Source organism: Nansenia antarctica (genome assembly GCF_963989245.1).
Source record: "Nansenia antarctica genome assembly, chromosome: 3".
Taxonomy (NCBI): domain Eukaryota; kingdom Metazoa; phylum Chordata; class Actinopteri; order Argentiniformes; family Microstomatidae; genus Nansenia; species Nansenia antarctica.
The window spans coordinates 27,296,986-27,320,790 of NC_137688.1; the positions used below are offsets into that span (position 1 = coordinate 27,296,986).

Genomic DNA, 23,805 nt, shown 5'->3' on the forward strand with positions numbered 1-23,805 from the left:
ATATTGGGTGCTGTGTGTGCATGAACGAGGAAAAAAATGAAATTAATTGATTTTAGCAAATGGCTGCAATATGACAGAGTGAAAGATTTAAGGGGGTCTGAATACTTTCCGAACCCACTGTATGTGATGCAGTCTGGTCAATCGGTCCGCAAGTCAGCATCTGATTTACTTTATGGCATCCAGTCTTTTCTTTAAAACAATTCAAACGCATTTCAGCTTTGTTGAAAATCATTGACACACTCGCTAATTAACTAACACAGCTTGTTTTGTGTACCTGCGAACAATGTAAAGTAGTGTTATAGTTAACTAGGTAGCAGTGGGGATTACTCACCCAATCCATTGCATTGCAGTATTTTGGCTTGACTAGCGAGTTTGTGTTGTGATTTTCAACAAAGTTGAAATGTATTTCCATGTTTCAAAATAAAAAAGCAAACCTTTTGATTGGTTGCCGACTTGCGGCCCAAATAACCAGACTGTGTCACCCATATTTGTTTATACCGAAAAAAAACCTATTCTAGGCACAGCAGTAAATGTAGAGTAGCAAATACTCAAACGAGTCAATATATGCTGTCATATGGGCACTGTTTAATTGCAAAAAATGTTACTCCGTATCATAAGAGCAGATCTATCAGAAATTGAAAACAGACAGCACAAACTGCAGAATTTATCATTTATCACAAACTGACAAACTGACGCAACCGGACCAGTTGAATTATGGCTCATAACTACAGGTCACGTCCTCAGTGTCCTTAATGGTAGTTACGGGATCTTTAATAAAAATGAACAATATTGAATCTGAACACAAGAGGCAATACCGCACTAGGTACTTACATACAAAACACACACACACACACATTCAATGTTTGATCCTTGCACAGTATCAGTTTTAAAGTAATGGCAACTAAGCGTTCGACCAAACAAACAAAGCTGAAACAAATAAAAGTGTGACCACCTCTGCACAACTATAAACTCAAATGCATGCACACTTGATCAGACTGGAGTCACAGAGACTTCTTCCCCGTGTTACTTCTGTTTGCCTTCTCTTTCTCCAGGTGTTTCTAGAACAGAGAACAGGACAAGTTAGTTTGACATTTTCTTAATTCAAAAACACTATTGAACAGCAACGGTTTGCAAATATAGGCCATGGCGGACTTTGGGATATGACATCATAGCCAAACGAGCAGGGGGTGACGCTACCAGAGACTTAAAAAAACAAAAAACAGAGATGCAACAGACTAGAAGAGTCTGAATAGAGTGTGTTGTGATGGAACACAAGTGGTGCATGCACTCTGTCATCTCATGTCGGTGAGCAGTGAAACGAATGAGCTCTAGTTCACTACAAAATCTTTGATGGAAGCTTCTCTGTGTCCTATCTCAGAGTCGACCATAACGGTGAGGTTTGAATTCTATACATACCTTCAGTTTTTCGTAATGAGTTTGACTGCTGCAGTGAACCTTTTTGGCCACCTCCTCACTGGAATAGAACAGGAAGCAGACTCTGCAGTAGTATCCCATCTTCACATACTCGACACCTGCAATCACAACAGAGGATTTCAGGCCCAACCGTGAAGAACCAACAACATGTTTCCTTACATTTGAATCTCAGAATTAATATAAAACTTCCAATCATCCATGTGATCATACATCTGAGACTTGAGCAAGATGGGCATCGACCATGTCAGTCTGATGTCTAAAAAAGTTTAGGCTAGCATAAAAGTTGGTCTTGAAATCGGTTAGTGTGGAAAAATGTAAAAAACAACAACAACAGATGTCCTCACCAGTAGGTTTGTTGGGCTCGTAGGGACCAAGAGGAGTGGGACTACTTGATGACTTTGTCTCAGCCTGGGACTGTGGAACTGCTGTCTGCACATCCTCATTCTTCACACTGGTAGAGATGGTGGTTTCTACTTCTTCATGTTTGAGCTCCTGCAGAGTACAGTTTTAGAGTATCAGTTACCAATACAAAAGGTCAGATTACTGGTAGACAAGCCAAAATACTGAGGCCCATCAAGCTTACCACATCAGTGTCCATCTTTTTGACATCTGAGCTCTCTGGGGGTTGGTCATCGGTCTGTTCCTCCTTGACCACCGCCACCACACTCTGCTCTTTGGGCGTCTCAACAGGCTCCTTTTCTTGTGCTTTTTCATCAGCCTCAGACTCTGTGGCCTTCTCTCCCCTGGTCTTCTTGACTGGGGGCTCGTTTTTGGATGGTGTGCCACTACTGTTGGAGTTTCCTTCCACCTCGACTCGCTCTCTCTTGGACGGACGTTTTTCCTCTGCCTCAGGAGGTGGTGGTCTGTGTCTGGTATGGGAAAGACCAGTGTGCTTGTGTCAGTGCAGACAAAACAACAACGACAGGTTACATGCATCAATGCAAATACTCCATGTAAATAGAGAAAGGGTTGTTTCACTCACCCATACTTCAGTTGTTTATACTTTCTGCTAACATACACTGTTAAGCGTTTGCCTTGGAATTTTGGTGGATTGTCCTTGTAGGTTTCCGCCATTCTCTCCGCCTCTTCCCCACGTTCCATTTCAATAAAGCACTAACAAATCACATATGTATGAACAACTAAGAATCATTTAGATTAAGACAGGTATTTACTGCATCAGAAATGTATTGATAAAAAAAGAGAGATTAATTACCTCATTGCGAGATCTGTTGAGGAAATATCGTCTCACTTTCCCAAATGGCTCTGAGATTTTCAGGAGGGCAGCATCAGAGTATTTACAGTGGGGAATCTGGCCTACATACACCACTCGACCACTCTGAAAGGGAAGCATTAAAACCAGATTGGGTCAACACAATCATCTAGCTCTGTTGAATCATAGTGCCCAATCTTCAGACCTGGAGCTTACCTGGATGGTAGCGTATGTTTGTGAATGGAATATTTTCACAGCTTTCCCACAAACAGTGGCCTGCACATTTCCGCTGTAGAAATTGACCATTGCTTTCGCCTCTTCTTCAGAGGAGAGTTGCAGAAAAGCCTATGATTTGTAAACAAAAGGAAAAATCATACTCAACACTTCAACATGCTGTATAAAACAAGCTATAATCAATTCAGGAAACCTACCTCAGTCCGTACATCAAGCACCAGGTTTTGGACAACTTTCCCAAAGGGCTTGGCAAGTGACAAGATTTCATTGACAAAACCATAGCCTCGTTTAAATCCAACAACATTGACAACCCGTAATCCCTACAAAGGAAAATCACAAGATTGTTACCTTCAGCAGTACCTCAAAGTAAATATCTGGCACACCATACAACATGTTGTGCATCTCACAAACTGTGCAACTTAAAAATGTATGTGACAGACATTGAATTAAAACATTATAAAGGCCACCAACCCCACTTTTCTTTGAGCATCCTACAGAGAGAGAGAGAGTCAGAAAGAGGGGGGGGGGGGAATTACATTACTTTACTAAACCAACACAGAGGTTGCACTGTCATGAGGGTGGCATTCTCCCAGTGGTTTACTAATCCAAAGCAAATGTCACCATAATTTCATTGATGCCTGAGATTAAGTTTAAACGTTTACCTGAAACGGAGTCGGAATGTTTGGATTGAGATTCCTGTCTATCAAAGTCTTCGTCTTCAGCCAGCTCATCTAAAGTCACAAAGTCATCCATGTTCTCAGGAAAGTCCTGCTCCATACTTCCCTCCTGATGGACAGGGCAAAAAACATTTAGGCTACTTTTTCCACACAGTAGATGTGGCATTAAGCACTACATTGCGACCCGAAGAGGAGATCAGAACAGCCCAAACTAGTAGGCAAAACACATTTCAAAGAGGAAAAATACTCAGGAAATAACAGCTTTGGTTTCACTACTGTACCTGGCCCTCAGCAAGGTCCTCCTCAGTCAGTTCAGAGCTCTCTGCTGGTGCTGCGTCGTCTTTGGCCTCAGTCTCCTCTGGGGTGGCTTCAGATTCTGCTGGGGCAGTCTCAGCCTCCGTCTCCGCCCGCTCCTCTGACACAGCCCCCTTCTCTGCTCCTTCTCCATCAGGATGCTCTGTGACACCAGCATCGTTGCTTGGAGCCTTCTCCTCTGAAACATCACCCGAGTCCAGAGCTGCTGCCTCCTCCACCTTGGGTTCAAGAGGAGCATCTGTAGACACTTCTTCGGCAGCTGCTGCAGCTTTGACCTCAGCTTTGACCACGTCACATGACCCCTCGTCTATCCCGCAGTCCTCAGCGTCGTCGTCTCCCTCCACAACACCAGCGACCTCTTCGCCAGACTCTTCAACCACCGCCACATCAACTTCCGCAGCCTTTGATTCTTCCTTCTTGTCCTCTTTGCTCTTCGTGCTGGCGGAGGCAGACTTGATGCTCTTGGAGGCTTTGGTCCCTGTGGTGCTGCTCTGCTTCCGCACCCTGCCGTCTAGCCGCCCGCGGCTTCCATTCACACTGCAATGGTAAATGGTAAATGGACTGCACTTGTATAGCACCTTTTTTGCGCCATGCAAGGCGCAGGCCCGCTCACTGGGAGCAAGTTTGGGGTTCAGTGTCTTACCCAAGGACACTTCGACATGTGGCCAGCTGGGGCTCAAACCTCTGATCTGCCAACCGTGTGAATCCCCTCCCCTGTCTGGAAGAGCTGTACAACACACGCTGCCTCAGGAAGGCCTCCAAGATCTCCAGAGACCCATCCCACCCTGGGTACGAACACTTTGCTCGGCTGCCCTCGAACAGGCGGTTCAGGACCATGTTCGCAAGGACAAATAGACTGAAGCTCAGCTTCTACCCCAGGGCCATTCAGGCCCTGAACACAGCAAAGACCTAGGTTCTAGGCCCTGGACAATCTAGACAAATTGATGGCAGCTACTAGATTGAAATCAAGTGTAATACTGAAACACAACTGTGTACATTTCAAACCTGCAAACTGTGACACTTTAAATGAATGTGCAATAACACTATGTGCAATATGACAACCCTAGGGTACATAAGGTTCAGAGAATAGGAAATGTTAGAATAGGTATAGCATAGCATAGAGTACAGCACAGTGTTTTATTTGTATAGTATAGTATAGTGGATAGTGTACATAGCCTTTATTTATGTAAACTAGCTCTTTTCCCTTCTTGTTTTTCGTTTTTTTTTTCCTAGCACCAGGGGAGCCCCCCCTCCCAAATGTCGTTGTTTGGTACCTGTACTATATCAATGACAATAAAGACCATTCATTCATTCATTCATTCACCATTAGACGGCGGCTCTACCTCCTGCGGCACAGCCGCCCCATAGAACAGCCCCATCACTCCTCCTGATGAAGACCCGGTTGGGGTTGAAATGTCGCCCTAATACACTAAACACATTAACACACCTAATACACTAAACACATTAACACACCTAAAACACATTTTGGAAACAGCAACCAGTGTGTAGATCTCTCACTTCTCAACTTTCGTCACTTCTATCCAGCACCTGGGCTGAGTATTGTTGGAAGTGGCATACCATCTTCCTCAACATAGCTCTAAGAGTATGGGCATCTCCACTGATCTATATCTGACCTCATTCACTATGGGGATTGCTTACTTTAAGGTCTTGTATTTGGTGCAGATGTTCAAGCGGATACTCCTGCCTCGGATGGTTAATGGATTTACAGTGTAGTACTTCACCAGCATCTCGGCATCTTCTGGGGTCCCCAGTTGAACAAATGCCTTGAAAACATCAGCAGAGGATACGTTTTCAGCGGGTTTGTGCTGATTTCTTATATTCCACCGAATCTATGATTATTGCACCCGCAATACTTTTTTGCTGTCAATCCAGAGTACAAGCAACCAGACAATGAAATGCAGTTTAACAACCAACCAGAAGTACAAATAGTGATGTAAAGCATGATGGTGATATGTAATGGTAGTTAGAGGTATACAGGAGATGGATAGCAGTAGCTATGTCAGGGTTCGACAGTAACGCCGTTTTACTTGCCCGGAGCAAGTAAAACATTCACCGGGTTTGTTTGCGCGAGCACGGCGACGCTGCTAGATCCCGGATATTTTTACCGGTGTGCAGGAAGAACAACAGTGAACAAACCCGGTGAATGTTTTACTTGCTCCGGGCAAGTAAAATGGTGTTACTGTCGAACCCTGAGCTATGTACAGTTATGGCAGCTATGTACACTATACTGAGTAAACAGACTTGAAATAAGAAGGCAAATAAACACTAAACAGCGGATTCTAGTCAGACGCAAGGCACTCGTGTGTACACGTACTGCCGCCATCTTGAAATTCAATACCGACCCAAAGACTACATTATAAATAGAAAGTGCATTTTTGGAGAATGTCCGATTTTTTTACCTCCTCGTTTAAAAACAGGTGTTTGTCTACGGTGCCAAAACGTCGTGCAATAGTGAGAAGTTCCATCTTCCTCTCCGTCTCCCGTGGCATGTTGGAGAAGAAGACCACTTGGCTTCCATTGCCTTTCACCTCTCGGTTGGTTCTCTCGGCTCGGTCGTCTTTCTATATTCAAAAAGGAAACATCACTGGATACGTATAATCTCACCACTGACTTCCATGACTTTAATTATTTAGTTTTTTTCTGTGCTCTCGTGACATACACAAAGAAAGAAGTTTGAACCGTACCTCGATCACCAGAAGTTCTTTGGACAAATAAAAGGTGATTTCTTTCCCATACAACACTGCTGGTTTCTGCTGGTAGTATTGCACCATGTCCGAAGCTTCCTTGTGAGTCTCCATTTCCAAAAAGGCCTGTGGAGTAGGCGTGTGCATGAGTACAAAAGTACATAATCGCCCAGGATGAGTTCTAACATGGCAACATGATTGTGTGTATGCAAAAAAAAGGTCTGTTGCACAGTTGATTGGGACGGGGTTTCAACCCATCTGAAATCCTAACAGATTTCTTCCTGAGCAGTTGACTCTCTTGTAAAAGACAGGAGCTTTACCTTCTTCATGAGCACCAGATGTTCACAGAGTGTTCCAAAGGGTTGAGCCAGGGCAAACAGGCTTTTGTTAGAGAGAGGCTTCCTATCATATTTGGCCACCACAACTCTGCTTCTTATCTGAGGAGCAAAAAGACATTTATTACATCAGAGATATCAGGAAAGTGTTTGATGACTACACTGGATTAAGTAGATCTTTTTAACAAGAAATAAATCCAGAAGATCAAGCAGGTACTCACAAATGACAAGTAGATTTACCTTATTAGGCGGAGCAGAGTGAGCCTGTGATTTGTTTGAAGGATTGGATCCAGCACCACCGCCTAAAGCAAATCATAGTGATTATCAACCTAGATATAACAGAAACTGCGTTCAAAAAAGCATTTGTTTTCATATAAACACATTACCCCAGCTCGAGCTCATGCCCCCTGTCTGCTGTCCGGTGGCCATTGGGATAGGTCCCAGCAGCCCGGCAGAACGGTTGGTTGTCTCCTGTAGAAGTGAGCCCGAACTGCAAGGGACAAACATTTGATAAATAAGACGAGAGACGGGTGTCTCAACATAAAACACCAAAAATTCTAAAATGATTGGTTGTGTTCTTGATGTTTTTGGGAGTCCCAATATAACAGTCATAAAACGTATGTGTGTGTGTGTGTGTGTGTGTGTGTGTGTACCATAAAAAGCAAGAGACACAGACCTTCTGTTTGAGGCCATATGAGGATCCCAGTCTGGGTACCTACAGTGTTTGGGAAGACATTTGGGTGGTTATTTAACATTCAAACATCAGAACAACCACACCATGACAAAAGGTGGGACTACTTACATTTGGAGGAGAAGTCTCCGGTTTTCTGCATGGCGTAAGCCATTGATGTGTTGATTCCACTCCTACAGACGTAAACAAACATTGTATGCATGACTAAATGACTTATTTAGTACTTACTACCTACTAACGTAGGACATTCATTGGATTCCAAACCAACTTTAAATCAAATGGTAACTATGGCTCTCAAAGAATTCCAGAAGCTGAATATGTGAGGATATGCAAATACAAAATAAAAGACTGATGCTGAACCATTACTTAATGTAAATTGGCTTTGATAATGATAAACAAAGATTGGATCATAAATTCTCCAACGCTGTCTTTTGAAAGTGGACGTGCTTGCATGAGAGCAATGAACTGGGTTCAGTGTATGAATGTTACAGGAGGTTAAGTCAGAAGAAGTACTCACCATCGTGGAATGCACATCAAAATCACAAAGTGAGCACACGTGGGGAAACATGTGGGGCATGACTCCCAAGAAGTCCTGTACTTTGCCTTGGGACGGAGACCCCATCCGTCTCTGCATAAAGATACTGTCTGACGGCGGTGGATCCATGCCGTGGCCACTGTAGGGATCACGGGAAAGCTCGGAATACTGCCGATCTCTGGCACCGCTGCCACTGTCGTGGCCATAATCAAACTCATAGCCTCTAACTGGAGCGTCTTGCATGGAACTATAACCAAAGTCTCCTTGCTGAGCGCGGGCTGAAGTTTGCCCCATGGAACCACCCTGCCTTCCGACATGCATGTCCTCCCAGTCTTCTCTGTTGGCTCTGTAGGAAGTCTCTGGGGACAGCGATGACAGGTCCCTAGGGTTGCCTGCCATGCGTCGGTCAGACTCCACCTTGCGGTTCTTAAGCTGCATGATAAGATGTGGCAAGGTTTCCACACTGATGTTGTCTTCGGGGATCTGCGCCAGCGCGTCAAGGTCTGTGGGCGACAGCCCCAAGCTGGCGAACAGCTTCATAGTGTTGCTAATGTGGCTACCGCCACGGCGGGACAGCTGGGTGTCACGATCTTGTCCCTCCCCACCACCACCCATACCCGAGCCAAGGCTGTTGAGCTGTCTGGACGAGGTGCCATGGAGGCTGTCGGAACGCTGCTCGTTCATGCTATAATTCAAGGTCTCAGCGGCCGCCAGGAGCCCACGTCCCACAGCAAAGCCCTTCTGAGCACTATCAGAGGGAATCTTCTGGGACATCGCCTCTAAATGGCTGGGCTTTAACGCTATGTTAAAATGGCACAAGAACAGAATAAAGCAGTTGGCCAAAAAGTCTTTGAAGGGAAGATTTTGCAGTCAATTCAAAGAGTGAAACAAGTCGGCGTGGTGAAAGGAATACTCCTCTTCTCAGGTGGAAGATATATTTCTGCAGAGACACAATGAAGCAATAAGTTCTTGTATGCCCGCTCCACAAAGTAAACATGGGGGAAATGGCGGCGCAACATTATCGTCCACAGGTTCGATTACAGTGTATAGCAAGTGAGGGAAATGACCCAACTCAAACAGTCAAATGAATTGTGTTTAGATGTTACGCTAATATGAAAGAAAACAGGAAGAGTCATTTATAAAGCATTGAAGAGAGTTAACTGATAGAAAAGCTTGGAAATGTAGCCTAGTACAAAGATTCAGGCTTGAATTTACCTCGTACAAAAGCAGAGGAAGATACATAATAATGAACTACGAGTCATGCCCAGAAGAAAAGGTGGAGCAAATTAGGTTAATCTTCATTAAGCCAGCCCAGGAGAACAATGTTCAAAATTAAAATAACATCACATCGTAGCTAACCACGCTAGGGGTTGAGGCCTGCACACACGACGCTGCAGGTTTCGGTCATCGTCAGCGGAAATACTCTGTCTTTCTCATCACATCACCCTCCTGGTAAGATGTCATGTTGGCAATCAAGAAATCCGATCATGTACACTTTTTAGGAGATTGCAACAGTGAGATCACGGAGTTTCTGTCTGGGTGAGATCTCAGTGGCTAAGCTTGCTTGCTTTGTTTGGCCTGCAGAATTGAGCTAGCTTGCTAGCCTGCTAGCTTGCTAGCCTGCTGCGTATATTATTTGTGAGACGAATATGTCGGAACAATAATTCACTCGTAACCAGACATTAGCGTCGCCATTATTCAAAATATTGTTGCAAGATTGTTTTTTCATACTACTCATTTAGATTGACCAAGGCAGTGAACTCCGGCTTGTCGTCCTTACCTTAGCTGCGAGTTGACGACGTTCACGCGGTGAAACCAAAACCACGGGAGGCGAATTTACGAAACGTCGACGGGTAGGGGAAGGCTCATTAATATTCAGACAAGAAGCGCTACCTGATTGGCCGGTGAAACGTATTCATTTCTGTGCTTTCTGATTGGCCGGTTGCCAATAATGCTATCGTTTGGGAGGTGAAGGTTATAATACATTATTTATTGTCAAACCGAGGGTGGGTGCTCATTAACTTGACCTGAAGTTACCGTTGGTTCTATGGGTGGTCAGTGTAGTGTAGTGTGGACTAAGCTAATAGTAGTGACACGGCACGGCAGTAATATTTTGGTACAGATAACACAGAATATTGTGATATAAATGTAATAATAAACACAATGTTTCCAATGTCAGGTAAACCATTCCCACTCTGGTCGAGAGTACAGATAACTGTACTTTTGTTATGCGTTCATCTTGGTAGCAGTGTAAGGAGATGGATTCTACACAAGGTATACCGGACGCGAATTTTCCGGTCAATCTGAATCAGGTAGCACAGAAATGAATACCGGTACATTTCACCTGCCAACCAGCCGGTCAGAAAGCACAGAAATTAATACATTTCACCGGCCAACCAGCCGGTCAGAAAGCACAGAAATGAATACATTTCACCAGCCAATCAGGTAGCGCTTATTTTATGAATATTAATGAGCCTTCCCCTACCCACCTACCGTTTCGGAAATTCGCCCACGCGAGGGGTGGGACGTGGCGAAGCTCCGATATGTCCAATCACAGACGAGAACACTTTTCACGTTCAGAGAACAAGAACATGTAAACAAGCAACAAACGAAGAGCAGCAGCACAGTCAGCGGTGGAAAGCAGCAGCAGCCATTCTCGAGAGTTTGAGAGAAGAGTTTGGATATTTCATTTGTTCGAGTGACTGGTATGACATTTGACATCGAGAGCTACCTAACGTATTCGCATTCAATGCACAATGCCTTTACGGGGATTCATGAAAAACATTACCCCGTGTGCTGCTTTTTTAATATTAAAAAATGGCAGACAGCAAGGTTGTGACTTGCTATGGCTACCGTCGTATTCCCGTCTTGTTTACTTCGACTTTTTCAGAAACCTTTGTAGCATTGAGCAGGGAAAATGTGTGAATAGTCAACACCACTCATGGTGACAGATAACGGCAACTACGTTCAAAAGTGACAGTACTGTTTAGCTGAAAACGAACAATGAGCGTATGTACCTTAGCATTTCCCCGTGGTTTTCCAGCTACGTGGGCGACACTTCATATGCACTGTGAGAGATGGCAGCCTGTCAGTCAAGCAAAGTCAAACTCTCGTAATTTAACGTGAGTGAACTCCGGGATTATGACAGTAGCCATACCATCCATCCATAACTAGGTATACCTGGCTAGCTAGCCATATCGTTATGGTTAAGAACAAGGATCAATATTCTTTCCCTGTCTAGTGCCAAAGACGATGCACGTACATCTGTAGTCTGCTGTGTCTTTCCCTAGCCCAGTGCTCTAAAATCTCATTTCTTGTCGTTTTTGCAGAGAGAGAGATTTGACAACAATCAAAATGAAAGACCCAAGTCGCAGCCGCACTACACACAGACAAAGCGTCCCCAGTAACGAGGTTATCATCATGAATAGCCAGTTCAACAATGATGAAAATCCATTTGCTGAATACATGTGGATGGAAAATGAGGAGGAATTTAATAGACAGGTACTGTTCTGTTTATGTAAGATGCACCTACATCTACATCACTTACAGGCATGGCTAGGTAGTTAAAGTGTCTAAATTGAATTGGTTTGGTTACAGATTGAGGAGGAGCTGTGGGAGGAGGAGTTCATTGAACAGTGTTTTCTGGAGATGCTGGAAGAAGAGGAATGGTGGTTCATACCAGCGAGAGATCTTCCCCAGACCACCAGTCAACTACAGGATAATTGTGACAGATGCATTTCTGACATTGTGGTGAATACTTCAATTGCAAATGTCAATCTTGAATATAGCTACATGTTTGACCTACTGTAAAAAGTAGCCTCTTGCTTATTTAATGTCACACATAGATCTGTGTTCATTAGGATAGAATCTGGATTGTGATATCATTACCATTGTCATTCATGTTATTTTCTCTCTCTCTCTCTCTCTCTCTCTCTCTCTCTCTCTCTCTCTCTCTCTCTCTCTCTCTCTCTCTCTCTAGATCAACAGCAATTTGAATCCTAATGCAAAAGAGTTCATACCAGGACTAAAGCACTGAAACACTTCATCTTCTAGATGAACAAAACACTGGACCACACGCCAGTGTATGAATAATTAGTTTGTTTGAGTCTTGTCGTTCTTTTGCACTTTCATGTGTTGCCAAAGTTTTCAGATAGCATTGCATGTTAAAGTTTGAATAATGTTATGTACATAAGGATATACCAATCTGTTGTAACTTCTGAATGTAGGCAGGGCTAGAGGATTTTCTTGAATTTCTTACTGAAATATTGTAGGTTTGTTTTGTTTGTTTTTTAAGGTTTTACTCCTGCTAAGAACATGCATACTTTTCAGTTAATTAATTGTTAAGTGGATTTTCTAAATATATATATACTTATATATTATATATATTATACTATATACTTGGACCTTGTTTTGCAATATAAATTCAGCTACTAATTTCAGATATCTTTTTTTCAAACCAATTCAAATGTACAATTTCCATGTATTTAAATTGGTATAGTTAGTTGTTGAGTTTGTCTCAAAAGTGTTCTGTGTTCCCATTTTTAACCTGCATTCAGAATCTGGAATTCCAGGAAATGAACTGCTTCTTTTAGATTATATTTTTCTTTGCTCCTCTCAGCTTCCTGCTACTCTTCTTGGAGCCTGGTGCTTGATACTGCCACGTAAAATTGATTTAGTTTTTCTAAATGCACATAACAATAACTGTATAAAAGTACCAAAAAAAGTATATTTTTTCAGGATTTGAAAATAAAGGTTGATGGATGATACATTTTGTTTCAGTGAATGGTACTTATTGGTTAATTTATTGTACTATATTATATATAGTACTGCAGAGTCACTACCCATCTTCCGTCGTAGACTGAAGACCCATCTCTTCGGGTTACACCTTAACTGCTCCTCCTGAGACATCTACTGCCCCCCAGCACTGCGTCTCCTGGAGACACCCGCTTTTCCCCTCTACCGTGTCTCTAAAAACTTCTATTGCCCCCCTTGTACTGTTTCTCCAGTGTCTATATATTAAAAAATTAATTAAAAAAACCTAGGTTTAGAAGAAGGTGATAGAAGAAGGTTTTTCCTTCTATCAATGGCCCCGGGCCTGAGCTGGATGACTCTTCCTGCTACGACTGGTGGATTGATGATTCACTTGCTTAGTATTCAAATGTATTGATTGTAAGTCGTTTTGGAATAAGGCGTCTGCTAAATGCCAAACATGTAAATGTAAAATGTATATCATTTCATTTACATTACATTTACATTTTTGGCATTTAGCAGACGCCTTATTCCAAAGCGACTTACAATCAATACATTTGAATACTAAGCATGTGAATCAGCAGTCCACTATTCGTTGCAGGAAGAGTACTCTAGCTTGGGCCCGGGGCCACTGATAGAAGGAAAAACCTTCTCCGTATCGCCTTCTACTATTTTTTTTATTTTATTTTTTATTTTTTTTATTACTGGAGAAATTTCAATACTATGTCTTGATTTGTTATGGTTCCCTATTCACCTTTATGAACAGTTTGATACAACAGTTTGAGCCTGATAGATCATTATGAGAATTTCAAGAGCTGTAGGTGTAGAGGTGGTGGGGCCAGTTGGCCAGCAGAGGTGGAGGAGCGGAGGGAACGGGCTGAAGTTTGGGGGGTGACCATTGCCTGCAGGTAGGCAGGGGCTGTCCCTTTAGCTGCCTGGTAGGAAAGCACCAGGGTCTTGAATCTGATGCGAGCTGCTATCGGGACCAGTGCAGGGTGCGAAGGAGAGGGGTGACATGAGAAAAGTTGGGGAGGTTGAACTCGAGATGGGCAGCAGCGTTCTGGATGAGCTGCAGAGGTCTGATGGCGGAGGCGGGGAGCCCGGCCAGGAGTACGTTGCAGTAATCAAGGCGGGAGATAACCAGTCGTGAGCTTAGAATTATAGTTCAGAGATATTGAGCGTGAACGTTTTTACATTCCATTATGTTTTGTGAGATGGAACCTTTGTATTTTATGAATTACTAGCTCAAAAATGTCAACATTTAAAAAATAACACCACACAGGCATTAATAAACACCTAATGGATCAGATTATGTAAAGAACTCAATTTTGACAAAAATGGAGATAGAACCTTATAATTCAAACGTCACGCAGTGACTGGGTCAAGAGTTGCGCTGCTTCTCTGGTGAGGAATGGTTGTATCCTTCTGATGGGAGCGTACCTATGTTCCCCGGGTCCTATGTTCCCCGGGTTCTATGTTCCCCGCTTCCGAAAAAGGGTTCTATGTTCCCCGTTTTTTTTTTTTTTTTTTTTACAACATACACAAATACACAAATACATAATCATATGTATCAATGTCAATCATATGTATCAATGTCAATATCAATATCAATGTCCTGAGGTTGATACACTAATGTATGCTGACGACACTGTACTATTTTGTACATGGTCAGACCAAGACGGAGGTAGCTGCTGTACTTACCAAATCTATGGCTCAGGTGACTACATGGTTGAACCACTGTCGTCTCCAACTTAATGTTTCCAAGACGGTCAGCATGTTTTTTACCAAAACAAACCGTTCTGCTGAAGAAACATATGTCATTATCTCAGGGGAACAACTACAAGTTGTGAACGAGTTCAAATATCTTGGGGTGCTGTTAGATTCCAACCTCACTTTTAAGGCACATATCAAAAAGGTCTGTAAAATTGTCAAGTTCAATCTGTCCAACTTCCGCTTTTTAAGGGACTACATGTCAACAGAGGCAGCTACCATGTATGTCCACGCCATGATCTTCACACACATCAACTACTGCATAACAAGCTGGTCACAAGCAAATCCCACAACCTGCCTGGTCAGTTAGAGGGGCACGTGAATGGAACCTGATTCCAGGGCACCTTAAAGAATTAGGCACCTTTAAATCATTTAGAAAGCACCTAAAACAGTGGATGATCAACACACACACCTGCCAACATTGAAATGTCCTGTCCTATACCTGTATGTCATGTGTACCGCCTGTCTGTGTACTGCCTAACATGTCTTACCTGTACAGTCTGTGTGCTTGTTTTTAGTCTGCTTACCGTGCGTATATCTTGCTTGCTTTTAGTCTGCTTACCGAATATGTACCCTCCCTTTAACCGCCTATGATTAATGTATGCTCTTTTAACCCTCTGCTTATATGTACCCTCCTTTTAACCGCCTATGATTAATGTATGCTCTTTTAACCCCCTATGTTATGCCCTTAAGCTAAATGCTTGTCCTGTCTACTTTTTTGTGCCTAGGTCTACCTATATTTTATCTTTTAAATGTACTTTTTTCCTCCAGGGAGTCGTATACAACATCATGGCATAGGGACTGCGGATGAAAACTAGCTTTCGGGCTAACTCTGGCGTATTTACAATTTATTTTTGTTTTATTAATATGCACTGTCCCTTGAATAAATAAATGAATCAGAATCTGAAATCTGAAATTTAAAAAACAACATACACAAATACATAATCATATGTATCAATATACATAATATATATTATGTAATAATCAATGTCATAGTATTGTCTCAGCATTTTATATAACTCCCTAGATAGATCATTTTCGAGATGGAATTGAAAATCTTATATTCCTAAAAGAACACCAGCGCAGGGGTGCACCTGTTATGTGCGCCTGTCGGGGCTTCTCTCGGGATTATTCCATTTTGAATTGCACTTGCATTAATTAGTTAGGCCACATTTAGGGTTAGGGTTAGGGTTAGGGTTAGGGTTAAGGTTAGGGTTAGGGTTAGGGTTAAGGTTAGGGTTAGGGTTAGGGTTAGGGTTAAGGTTAGGGTTAGGGTTAGGGTAACCATAGGGTTTCCAATTCAAAATGGAATAATCCCGAGAGAAGCCCCGACAGGCGCACATAACAGGCGCACCCCTGCGCTATCAGAACGAGCTACCCCAATGTCACGTCGGAATTCGACGTTTGGATGCAAATGTCACGTCGGAATTCGACGTTTGGATGCAATCTCACATCAGAATTCGACATTTGTCCATAAACGTCGAATTCTGCCGTCTGCCGTGTGAGACCAGGCTGATTAGAGTTAGTAGATTTGTGACAGCCCCCCAGTGTGTCTGAATTGGAGTCCTAGTATACTGTACTTCCAAATGGTTTAGCATGGGGGGTCAGCTCCAGTACTAGATTTGGGCCGAGGTCCAATAGTGTCCTACCTACAAAAGGTTTTGTACATATAATCATTTTGTTCATATAATAATGTTGTACACATAATCATTTTGTTCCTATGTATAATAGTTCCTGCAATTTCCTGTAAATGTCTATCAATTAGTAATCCACAGTATGATTATGTATTTGCGTATGTTGTTTAAAAAACAAAACAAACAAAAAAACAGTATGATTATGTATTTGTGTATGTTGTTTTTTAAATAATTAAAAAAAAACTCTCACGGAAGCGGGGAACATAGAACCCTTTTTCGGAAGCGGGGAACATAGAACCCTTTTTTTTTATTTTTATAAGAAATCGGGGAACATAGGACCCGGGGAACATAGGACCCGGGGAACATAGGGATGACCCCCTTCTGATGTTGTAAAGGAAGAATCTGCAGGAGCGTGCCGTTGCTGCAATGTTCTCCGCACACGATAGTCGGTTGTCCAGGATCCCGGAGAGGGGGGAAAAAGATGATAAGCCAGAGACCGAGTGTCCAGCAGAGAGTTTGGAAGGGGTGTTAGCAGCATTGGTAGGAGGAGGGGAAATGGTGCTGCTGATGTCGTCAACCTTTTTTTCAAAGTAGGTGACAAAGTCATCGGCAGACAGGGAGGAAGGAGGAGGGGGAGGAGGTGGGTTAAGGAGTGTGGAGAACAGTTTTCTAGGATTAGAGGCAGATGAATGTATTTTGGAATGATAGTAGGATGCTTTAGCAGCTGATGCAGAGGAGGCGTAGTTGGAGAGGAGAGAGTGATAGAGGTTAAGGTCATCAGAGAGGCCCGTTTTTCTCCATTTCCTCTCAGCTGCCCTGAGCTCTATTCTACAAGCATGTAGCGTTTCAGAGACCCTGGGAGCACATGGAGAGGATTGTGCTGGCTTCAAGGTTAGTGGACAGAGGGCATCGAAGGATGAGATGAGAGTGGACAGGAGGGTGGAGGTTGCTGCATCAGTGGATGGAAGGGAGAAGGATTCAACAGAGGGTGGGGAGGGGACAGAAGAAGAGAGGGTGGTGGGGGACAGGGTACGTAGGTTGCGACGAGAGGGTCTGAAGTGGTTAGAGACTGACAGGGAAGAGGTGGTTTTGAGGGGAAGGGAGAAGGATACAAAGTGATGATCAGAAACTGGAAGAGGGGTAACAGTACGGTTGGAAGTGTGGGAGGATCTGGTGAAGACAAGGTCGAGCTGATTATGAGTCGGAGGGGAGGGAGACAGGGTAAGGCCGAAGGAGAGAAGAAGGCCAAGTACTCCAGATGAGAGTAGCTTCTCTGATTGGAAGTTGAAGTCACACAGTAGTACGAGTGGAGTGCCATCATCAGGGAAGGAGCTGAGAAGGCCATCCATCTCGCCTAGGAAGTCACCGAGCTGGCCTGGGGAGCGATAGATGACAACAATGTGAAGTTTGACAGGGGAGGAGACAAAAACAGCATGGAATTCGAAGGAGGATATTGACAGGTGTGGCAGGGGAAGGACAGTATGTGTGACCACTTGGGCGAGATGAGGAGTCCTGTGCCTCTCCCTCGACCAGATGGTCTAGGCCCTAGACCATCTGGTCGAGGGAGAGGCACAGGACTCTAGGGAATGAGAAAAGGAGTAGGCGTCAGAGAGGGCTGCTGATGTAGCTGTGTTTTGAGGTGAGGTCTCAGTGAGAGCCAGAAAATTGAGGGCCATGAACGACGCATAAGCTGAGATAGCCTCTGCTTTCCGGACTGCTGACTGGCAGTTCCAGAGACCGCCCGTGGCACTGAATTAATGGTCAGTAGAAGTAGGTGGATAGATGAGATTGGAAGGGTTGTGAGGGGGGATGTAGCATCTATGTGTCCTCCTGAGTGTCAGAAGAACAGGAATAGGGAGAAAGCACATTGTGATGTTAGTCAGTAGAGGGGAAGAGGGTTAATGGATAAACAGAAGTAGGGGTAGCTAAGTGCACTCAAACTAGACAAATATGACAAGAGACAATAAAAATGGAAGAGAAGATACTTAGGTCTTAGTGCTCTGGCCTTCCTCGATGGACTCCCACAGATAGACTCCCTTGTCTTGTTGTCACGAGTCTTAGTGTCAGGAGGCTGTCGCTCTCAGACAGGCCGAATATTAATGGTGGTTCAGGTAACACACTAGCTTAGGTTAGACTCAGTTCCACTCACCAGCCAGAGAACAGATGTATCCCTCACTCGGTCCAAAAATGTATAGCTTCTTGCAAAGGACTGATGGGTAAAAGAAAAATAGAGTCTGATTTCTCACTCAGGAGAAGGAGAATACAGAGCTGAAAAAGAAGAACTCCAGGCTCCACACTGAGGTAAAGTGATCATTAGTCTTTTGACTTTGTTGGGGCAGGATGTTTGAGATCGTGAGAATCTTGATGATCTGTGGCTCTCTCTCACCTGTACAGGTGCTGGGGGAGGAGCGGGCCGTGCAGAGGGCTGAGGACTGGGTCTGTGAGAATGAGGAGAACTTGCCCAAGTTGGAGGTAGGGTTGGGCCTTTGCACACCAATATGTTTATTGTAATCGAAAAGATGCTGAATACACTATGTGAAGAAGAGAAGTTGGACCAATGCACTGGCACGCTCTTGACTATCATTGATGAGACCGAGGAGCTGTGTCTAAAGGAGGATGAGGTCTTTGAACAAGCCCAGGTATGCTGAGAGTAAGTAAGTAAAGCTTTATTTATATAGCACATCCACACTGCATGTAGAGGTCAGTTTGCTGTCAGAGTAAACTCTCACTCAAGTTGTTGTTTTGTCAGAGGCTGCAGGCCACCCTGGAGAGTCTGCGCTGGAAGGTGGAGCCCCCAGACGAGGTGGAGCACCCAGAAGGTGGAGCACCCAGAGGAGGTGGAGTTGGAGGACGCACGGGGGCTCATCCAGGAGTACGAGGGGCACTATGGCAACCTGGAACCTGAGGAAGTGCAGGAGGAGATGGTAGTCTTAGAGGGGAAGACCAAGAAGAAGAATCAAATCAAATCATCAAATCAAATTGTATTTGTATAGCGCATTTCTTACAAGATGCAACTCAATGCGCTTCACACAATGAAAATGTTCAGTCAATCAGTCAATCAATCAATCAATACTGACAGAGCCGCGAGCAGGCAAAAGTAAAAACCTGTACACTATGTAGCCAGGAAAAATTCCCTTGCAGCCCTCTACAAATAGAGCGACTACTAGCCAGTTTGCCTACCAGTACCCAGCGGTGGGCCCCCACACCTCCCCCAGGGAGCCCCCGCCGCCCCACGCACCCAGCCCGCCCCACCCCGAAATCCAAGAAGAAATCTAGCTGTTTAACCTCTCTGTCGAACTGGGCATGGAGATAGGCAGTATACGGGGCACTCTCCACCCTCATTCGCTTTCACTAAACTGTATATATTTAAAGTATTCAAATGTGTTTTTAAGCTTCTATTTTTCAAGCTATGTTCCTGGTAATCCAGAGGGCTTGTGGAGGATGACTTTGTTTGGATGCTAGAGAGGCATTCCAGATGACCAGAGTCCTGACTTAGGCAATCTAGTCCAGAACCATAGGTCACATCCCTAAAGAGTAGCGAAAGAGAAAGAGAAATGCATAATCTACTCAATAAAGACTTCCCTTTTAACTACAGTATAATTGTTCCTGGTAGTTCTTGCTTCTCAATAGAAAACATACATTTTTTATAGAATTATTTAGACTAGAACTGATGTGGTGTAATTTTGTGGATAGCAATGAGGCATCAAGGCAAAAAATAATATAGTATATTTTATTTTAATGGGTTATAATCAGGAGCATTGGGATTCATCTAAGAAGCCATTGACACATAGTATTCTAAAACTGTGTTTGCATGAGTTTGATACAATAGGTAAACTATGGACACTAATTACTCCTTGGGGCAGCTCAATTAACCACTGAACTCCCCTGTCACACAATCAATGTGGGAGTGAAAAAGAATGTCAAAAAGTTCTTTACTCAGCCCATGTTCTGTGTAGCACAACCCTTTTTGCAGGTCCTCTGACTGTAGTTCATTCTATCACCAGTAGATGGTAATATTGGTCCTACTATACACTGCAGAGAGTCAAGAGCACTGACCTGAGAAGCTATACTGTTTCTCCAAACTACAGATTAGTATGTGTTACTACTTTTCTCAGTGATTGGGACAAACAAAGCCAGTTTGATTTAAACGATTTTCAGACAAGCAAATAACATTTATTCACAATGCTATGTGAATTCAACACATTGCATTGTGAAGCTGGTGACCGCAGAATCCACATCAGATCTGGATCCTTGATCCTACTTTCAGCAGGTTACCATGTGCCCTTTATACAACAAGGTCCTGTGCACTACATCCATTTTTGTCTGAATGGCATGGACAATGGTGCGGTCGCCTAGGGGAAAATGATCATTCTTGGAAGGTTTGAAGGAAGGGAAAGTGGGAGTCCCCTGAAAAGGGGGTCCTGCTCGCTTAGTCTTAAAAAAAGGCAAATTTTTAGAGGCTGCTTCTTTGAGTGTGAACATAAAGGCAGTAGCGGTGGTGAGCTATAGATCAGACTGCTTCTCTATTGTTGCCTGGGCAGGTCAGATACCCCCAGACTGAGGCCATGCATGTTGATGAGCCAGGGCAGATGTCCACAAATATTTTGGGGTTTGTTGCGGGTATTCCGAATAAAAAAGGCTGTCCCAAACCGAGGAGGGTCCTTTGGGACTCTCATTTTGTCTGTGTGCCACATTCTTGCAGGGAGGCAAAGCTCTGTTATGTCATTAACCTTGATATGGAGAACGTGCACTGGGAGAATGTGTACAGATGTCCCAACAGAGTCACAAGTTCATGACCCTCATGTCTTGGCAGACACACCCTTGCATATCATCAGGCTTTGGCTTTGGATGCTCCCTGAATGATATTACATGTGTATTGTTCTAATTGTATTCTTCTCTAACGCAAGGCTTTGAAAAAATACATATTAAGAAAATGAAAGGTATATTCACTCTGTCTTGGGATGGTTGCGAGCAAAACAATGAAAATACTTTCATCCATTTTAATAAACATATGGAATTAGATATTGATTCAGTAATATCAAGCCATGTAATGGCAGTGATGGAGTTATACTAGATCACCCTTTGGCTGTCGAGATCCACAATTTCCCTGAAGAAAACAATATAAACTGTGGCCCAAGGGGGTAAATTGAGGGGAATGGATTCCACTTGGGATCTTGGGATGTGAGACATCTTGATTTAGAAGATTTCTGTTGAAGTTGATCATGGAAAAGAAACTAAACGCACTGTCTCTTCCAACCTACAGAAAGATTCAATTAAAGACCCAAACATGTTCTCCACAGGCAACAATATAGCTATCTGTTCAGGCTACTGGTTCTTCATCACAACTGTACCGTATATGTTTCCAAGGTAGTGTAAGGCCTGACTCATATATTCTTTTTAACACCCGCTTTGGCACTGGATGCCCATACCGATACCAGGGAATAATGCCAAGAGAGGAGTGAAATAAAGTGCTTCCAGTGTCAGAGTAAGTTAATGACGGAATGTTCGGTCTGTGCTCTTTTATAACAGTACATTTTATTGCTTGGTGGTCTTCCTTGATGGTGAAACCTCATTCAAAAGAAGGGCCAGACAACTCAGATTCTTTGTCAGATCACAGCCTTATTTTGGGTGTTGTGTTAATCTAGCATGGAACCTATAGGAAGAAAATAGAATGTCAAACTCATAACTCATAAGAAAGATCATAAGTATGTTGGAGAAATCATGCAACAAGTGTATTTCATGTGTATGCATCTTCTGTAATTTCTTCCACTCCGACCTCTACATTTACTGAACGTTGGATCACTCTGGAAAATAGTTTTTGTTATGGGTAAAATAACTTGAATATTCACAACAAATAATACTCTTTGTCAATATCTGTTCCCAGAATTGTATTTACTCTCTAGTCATTCAGATCGTTAATTTCCAAGATCTGTGATATAGGTTGAGAATAGTTCCTCAAATGGTGAAAACAAAAACTGCATCCCTGATGCAGAGGCTTACCTCCTTCCTTCCCCCTCTCTCCCCCACTCTCTTAACCCGTAGCTTTCAGATGCAAAATAAGCAGACATATGGAGAGGAGGTCTTTCTCCAGCCCTCCTAAAGATTCAGATTGTATGACAAATCACGTCCACCACCACCCCCCAAACCCCACACTGAATCTCCAGACAACAGCTTCATTAGAGTGAAAGAGGGAGTTTTTGCAGCTTTGTCGAGTCAAGCTCAAACCCCTTCCCCTGCTCAATTACTCCATTGTTGGCACCAGCTTCAAGTTATTGCACTCCAAACCATATGGCTCATTTGAGACTCCACAAGTGATGCCATGGCTGTAAGCGAACTTTCAAAGACGTCCTCTGTGCCAGCACAGAGAGGCATGGAAAATAAACTAAAGGATACAGTTGATAAATAGAACAACAAGACAGAAAAAACAACAACAACAACAACAACAACACTAAAACATTATTACTTTCTTACAATACATTAATTATTGTTCCTATTATAATCATCAACATTTTTGTTATTTATTTTTAATCATCAAGTTAGAGGTAGTGAAATATCATAATATAAAGGGTCATCATTCAAACAACAATTTGCATAACCTATGCAAACACAAAACTCTGTCAACACAAAGTCATATCAAACCTTTATAAACATATCATATAATTAAAAAACTGTTGCTGTATAATTGAAAGGAGTCACCCAAAATGTTACACATATCACATCAGCAACCGTTTTGGGAGAACATCCCTTCTTCTCATGGCATATGGCCATAGGGTCCTGTGTATTCAGCCTGATGAGGCCAGTTGTACATAGGGAGTATTTGTCACAGTTAAAGTATTGCTGTATATTTGTTCTCCTCTAACAGTTTACCCTGGGCAAAGCATTTGCTCATTTTGCTGAATAGTTGCCATGGATGCTTTGAATTATAAAGTCTTTAGAGACACTATTTTCATTGTAGGCCCTAATGTAGGGTAAACTAGAGGTAAATTATGCACTTGTGCAAATACATGAAGACAAGTGAATAGACCACAGTAGACCACAGTAGGCCTTGCATTTAGGCTGGGGCATCTGATTGATAGTGTTAGGTTAAAAAAAAACTGCAGCAGTTTTGGGACCAGTTCACAATGAGGACATTAGCATTCAGATTGCCTTAAATACGATTCCATTACATTATAATAATAGCACCTGTTTGGAATTTAAATTGAAGATTTTCTTAATAAAATAAAATAAACTGGCATCACAGACAGAATCTAATTGATGTCTAACTGATTCACCCTATGGGAACATGTGTAAAGAGATAGGGAAATGTGTTACATACATATAACAAATACGTTTTTTCACGTAACTAATTAGCTAATCAAAGCCACATCATGAGGAATGATTTGTTGATGGATGCTGTCCCTCAAATAAAATAGAGCTGGAAAGCTAATATTCTGTATTTCTCCTCTAGATATTTCAATATTTCCAAAGATGGCTTTTGTGTGTGTGAGACAGAGAAAGATAATGGGTTTTTTAGCCA

At 43.0% G+C, this 23,805-nt stretch overlaps 1 protein-coding gene and 1 long non-coding RNA gene across 2 annotated transcripts; one reads left to right on the forward strand and one right to left on the reverse strand.

Annotated features, from left to right (window-relative positions):
* Positions 1-565: 565 nt before the first annotated feature.
* Positions 566-9,062, reverse strand: matr3l1.2 (matrin 3-like 1.2). Its single transcript, XM_080525262.1, has 20 exons — positions 8,119-9,062; positions 7,713-7,774; positions 7,587-7,625; positions 7,297-7,400; positions 7,151-7,212; positions 6,896-7,012; positions 6,576-6,701; positions 6,291-6,452; positions 5,530-5,654; positions 3,837-4,407; positions 3,541-3,664; positions 3,350-3,369; positions 3,076-3,198; positions 2,861-2,989; positions 2,648-2,770; positions 2,417-2,547; positions 2,018-2,303; positions 1,779-1,926; positions 1,417-1,532; positions 566-1,058 (listed from the first exon to the last, which is right to left on the reverse strand). The coding sequence occupies exons 1-20, from the start codon at positions 8,908-8,910 to the stop codon at positions 1,002-1,004; spliced, it is 3,417 nt and encodes a 1,138-aa protein (XP_080381388.1). The 5' UTR covers positions 8,911-9,062; the 3' UTR covers positions 566-1,001.
* Positions 9,063-10,722: 1,660 nt separating this feature from the next.
* On the forward strand, positions 10,723-11,871 carry LOC308152766. Its single transcript, XR_013937344.1, has 3 exons — positions 10,723-10,841; positions 11,466-11,637; positions 11,734-11,871. It is a non-coding gene; the product is annotated as an uncharacterized lncRNA (long non-coding RNA).
* Positions 11,872-23,805: the final 11,934 nt, after the last annotated feature.

Excerpts from the sequence above, each read along its gene's own strand:
- matr3l1.2 (XM_080525262.1), bottom strand. The coding sequence starts at position 8,910 with ATGTCCCAGAAGATTCCCTCTGATAGTGCTCAGAAGGGCTTTGCTGTG. Across the intron at positions 7,401-7,586 it reads CATATGGCCTCAAACAGAAG|TTCGGGCTCACTTCTACAGG; the intron begins GTCTGTGTCTCT and ends TGTCCCTTGCAG. Across the intron at positions 2,990-3,075 it reads TGCTTGATGTACGGACTGAG|GCTTTTCTGCAACTCTCCTC; the intron begins GTAGGTTTCCTG and ends TACAAATCATAG.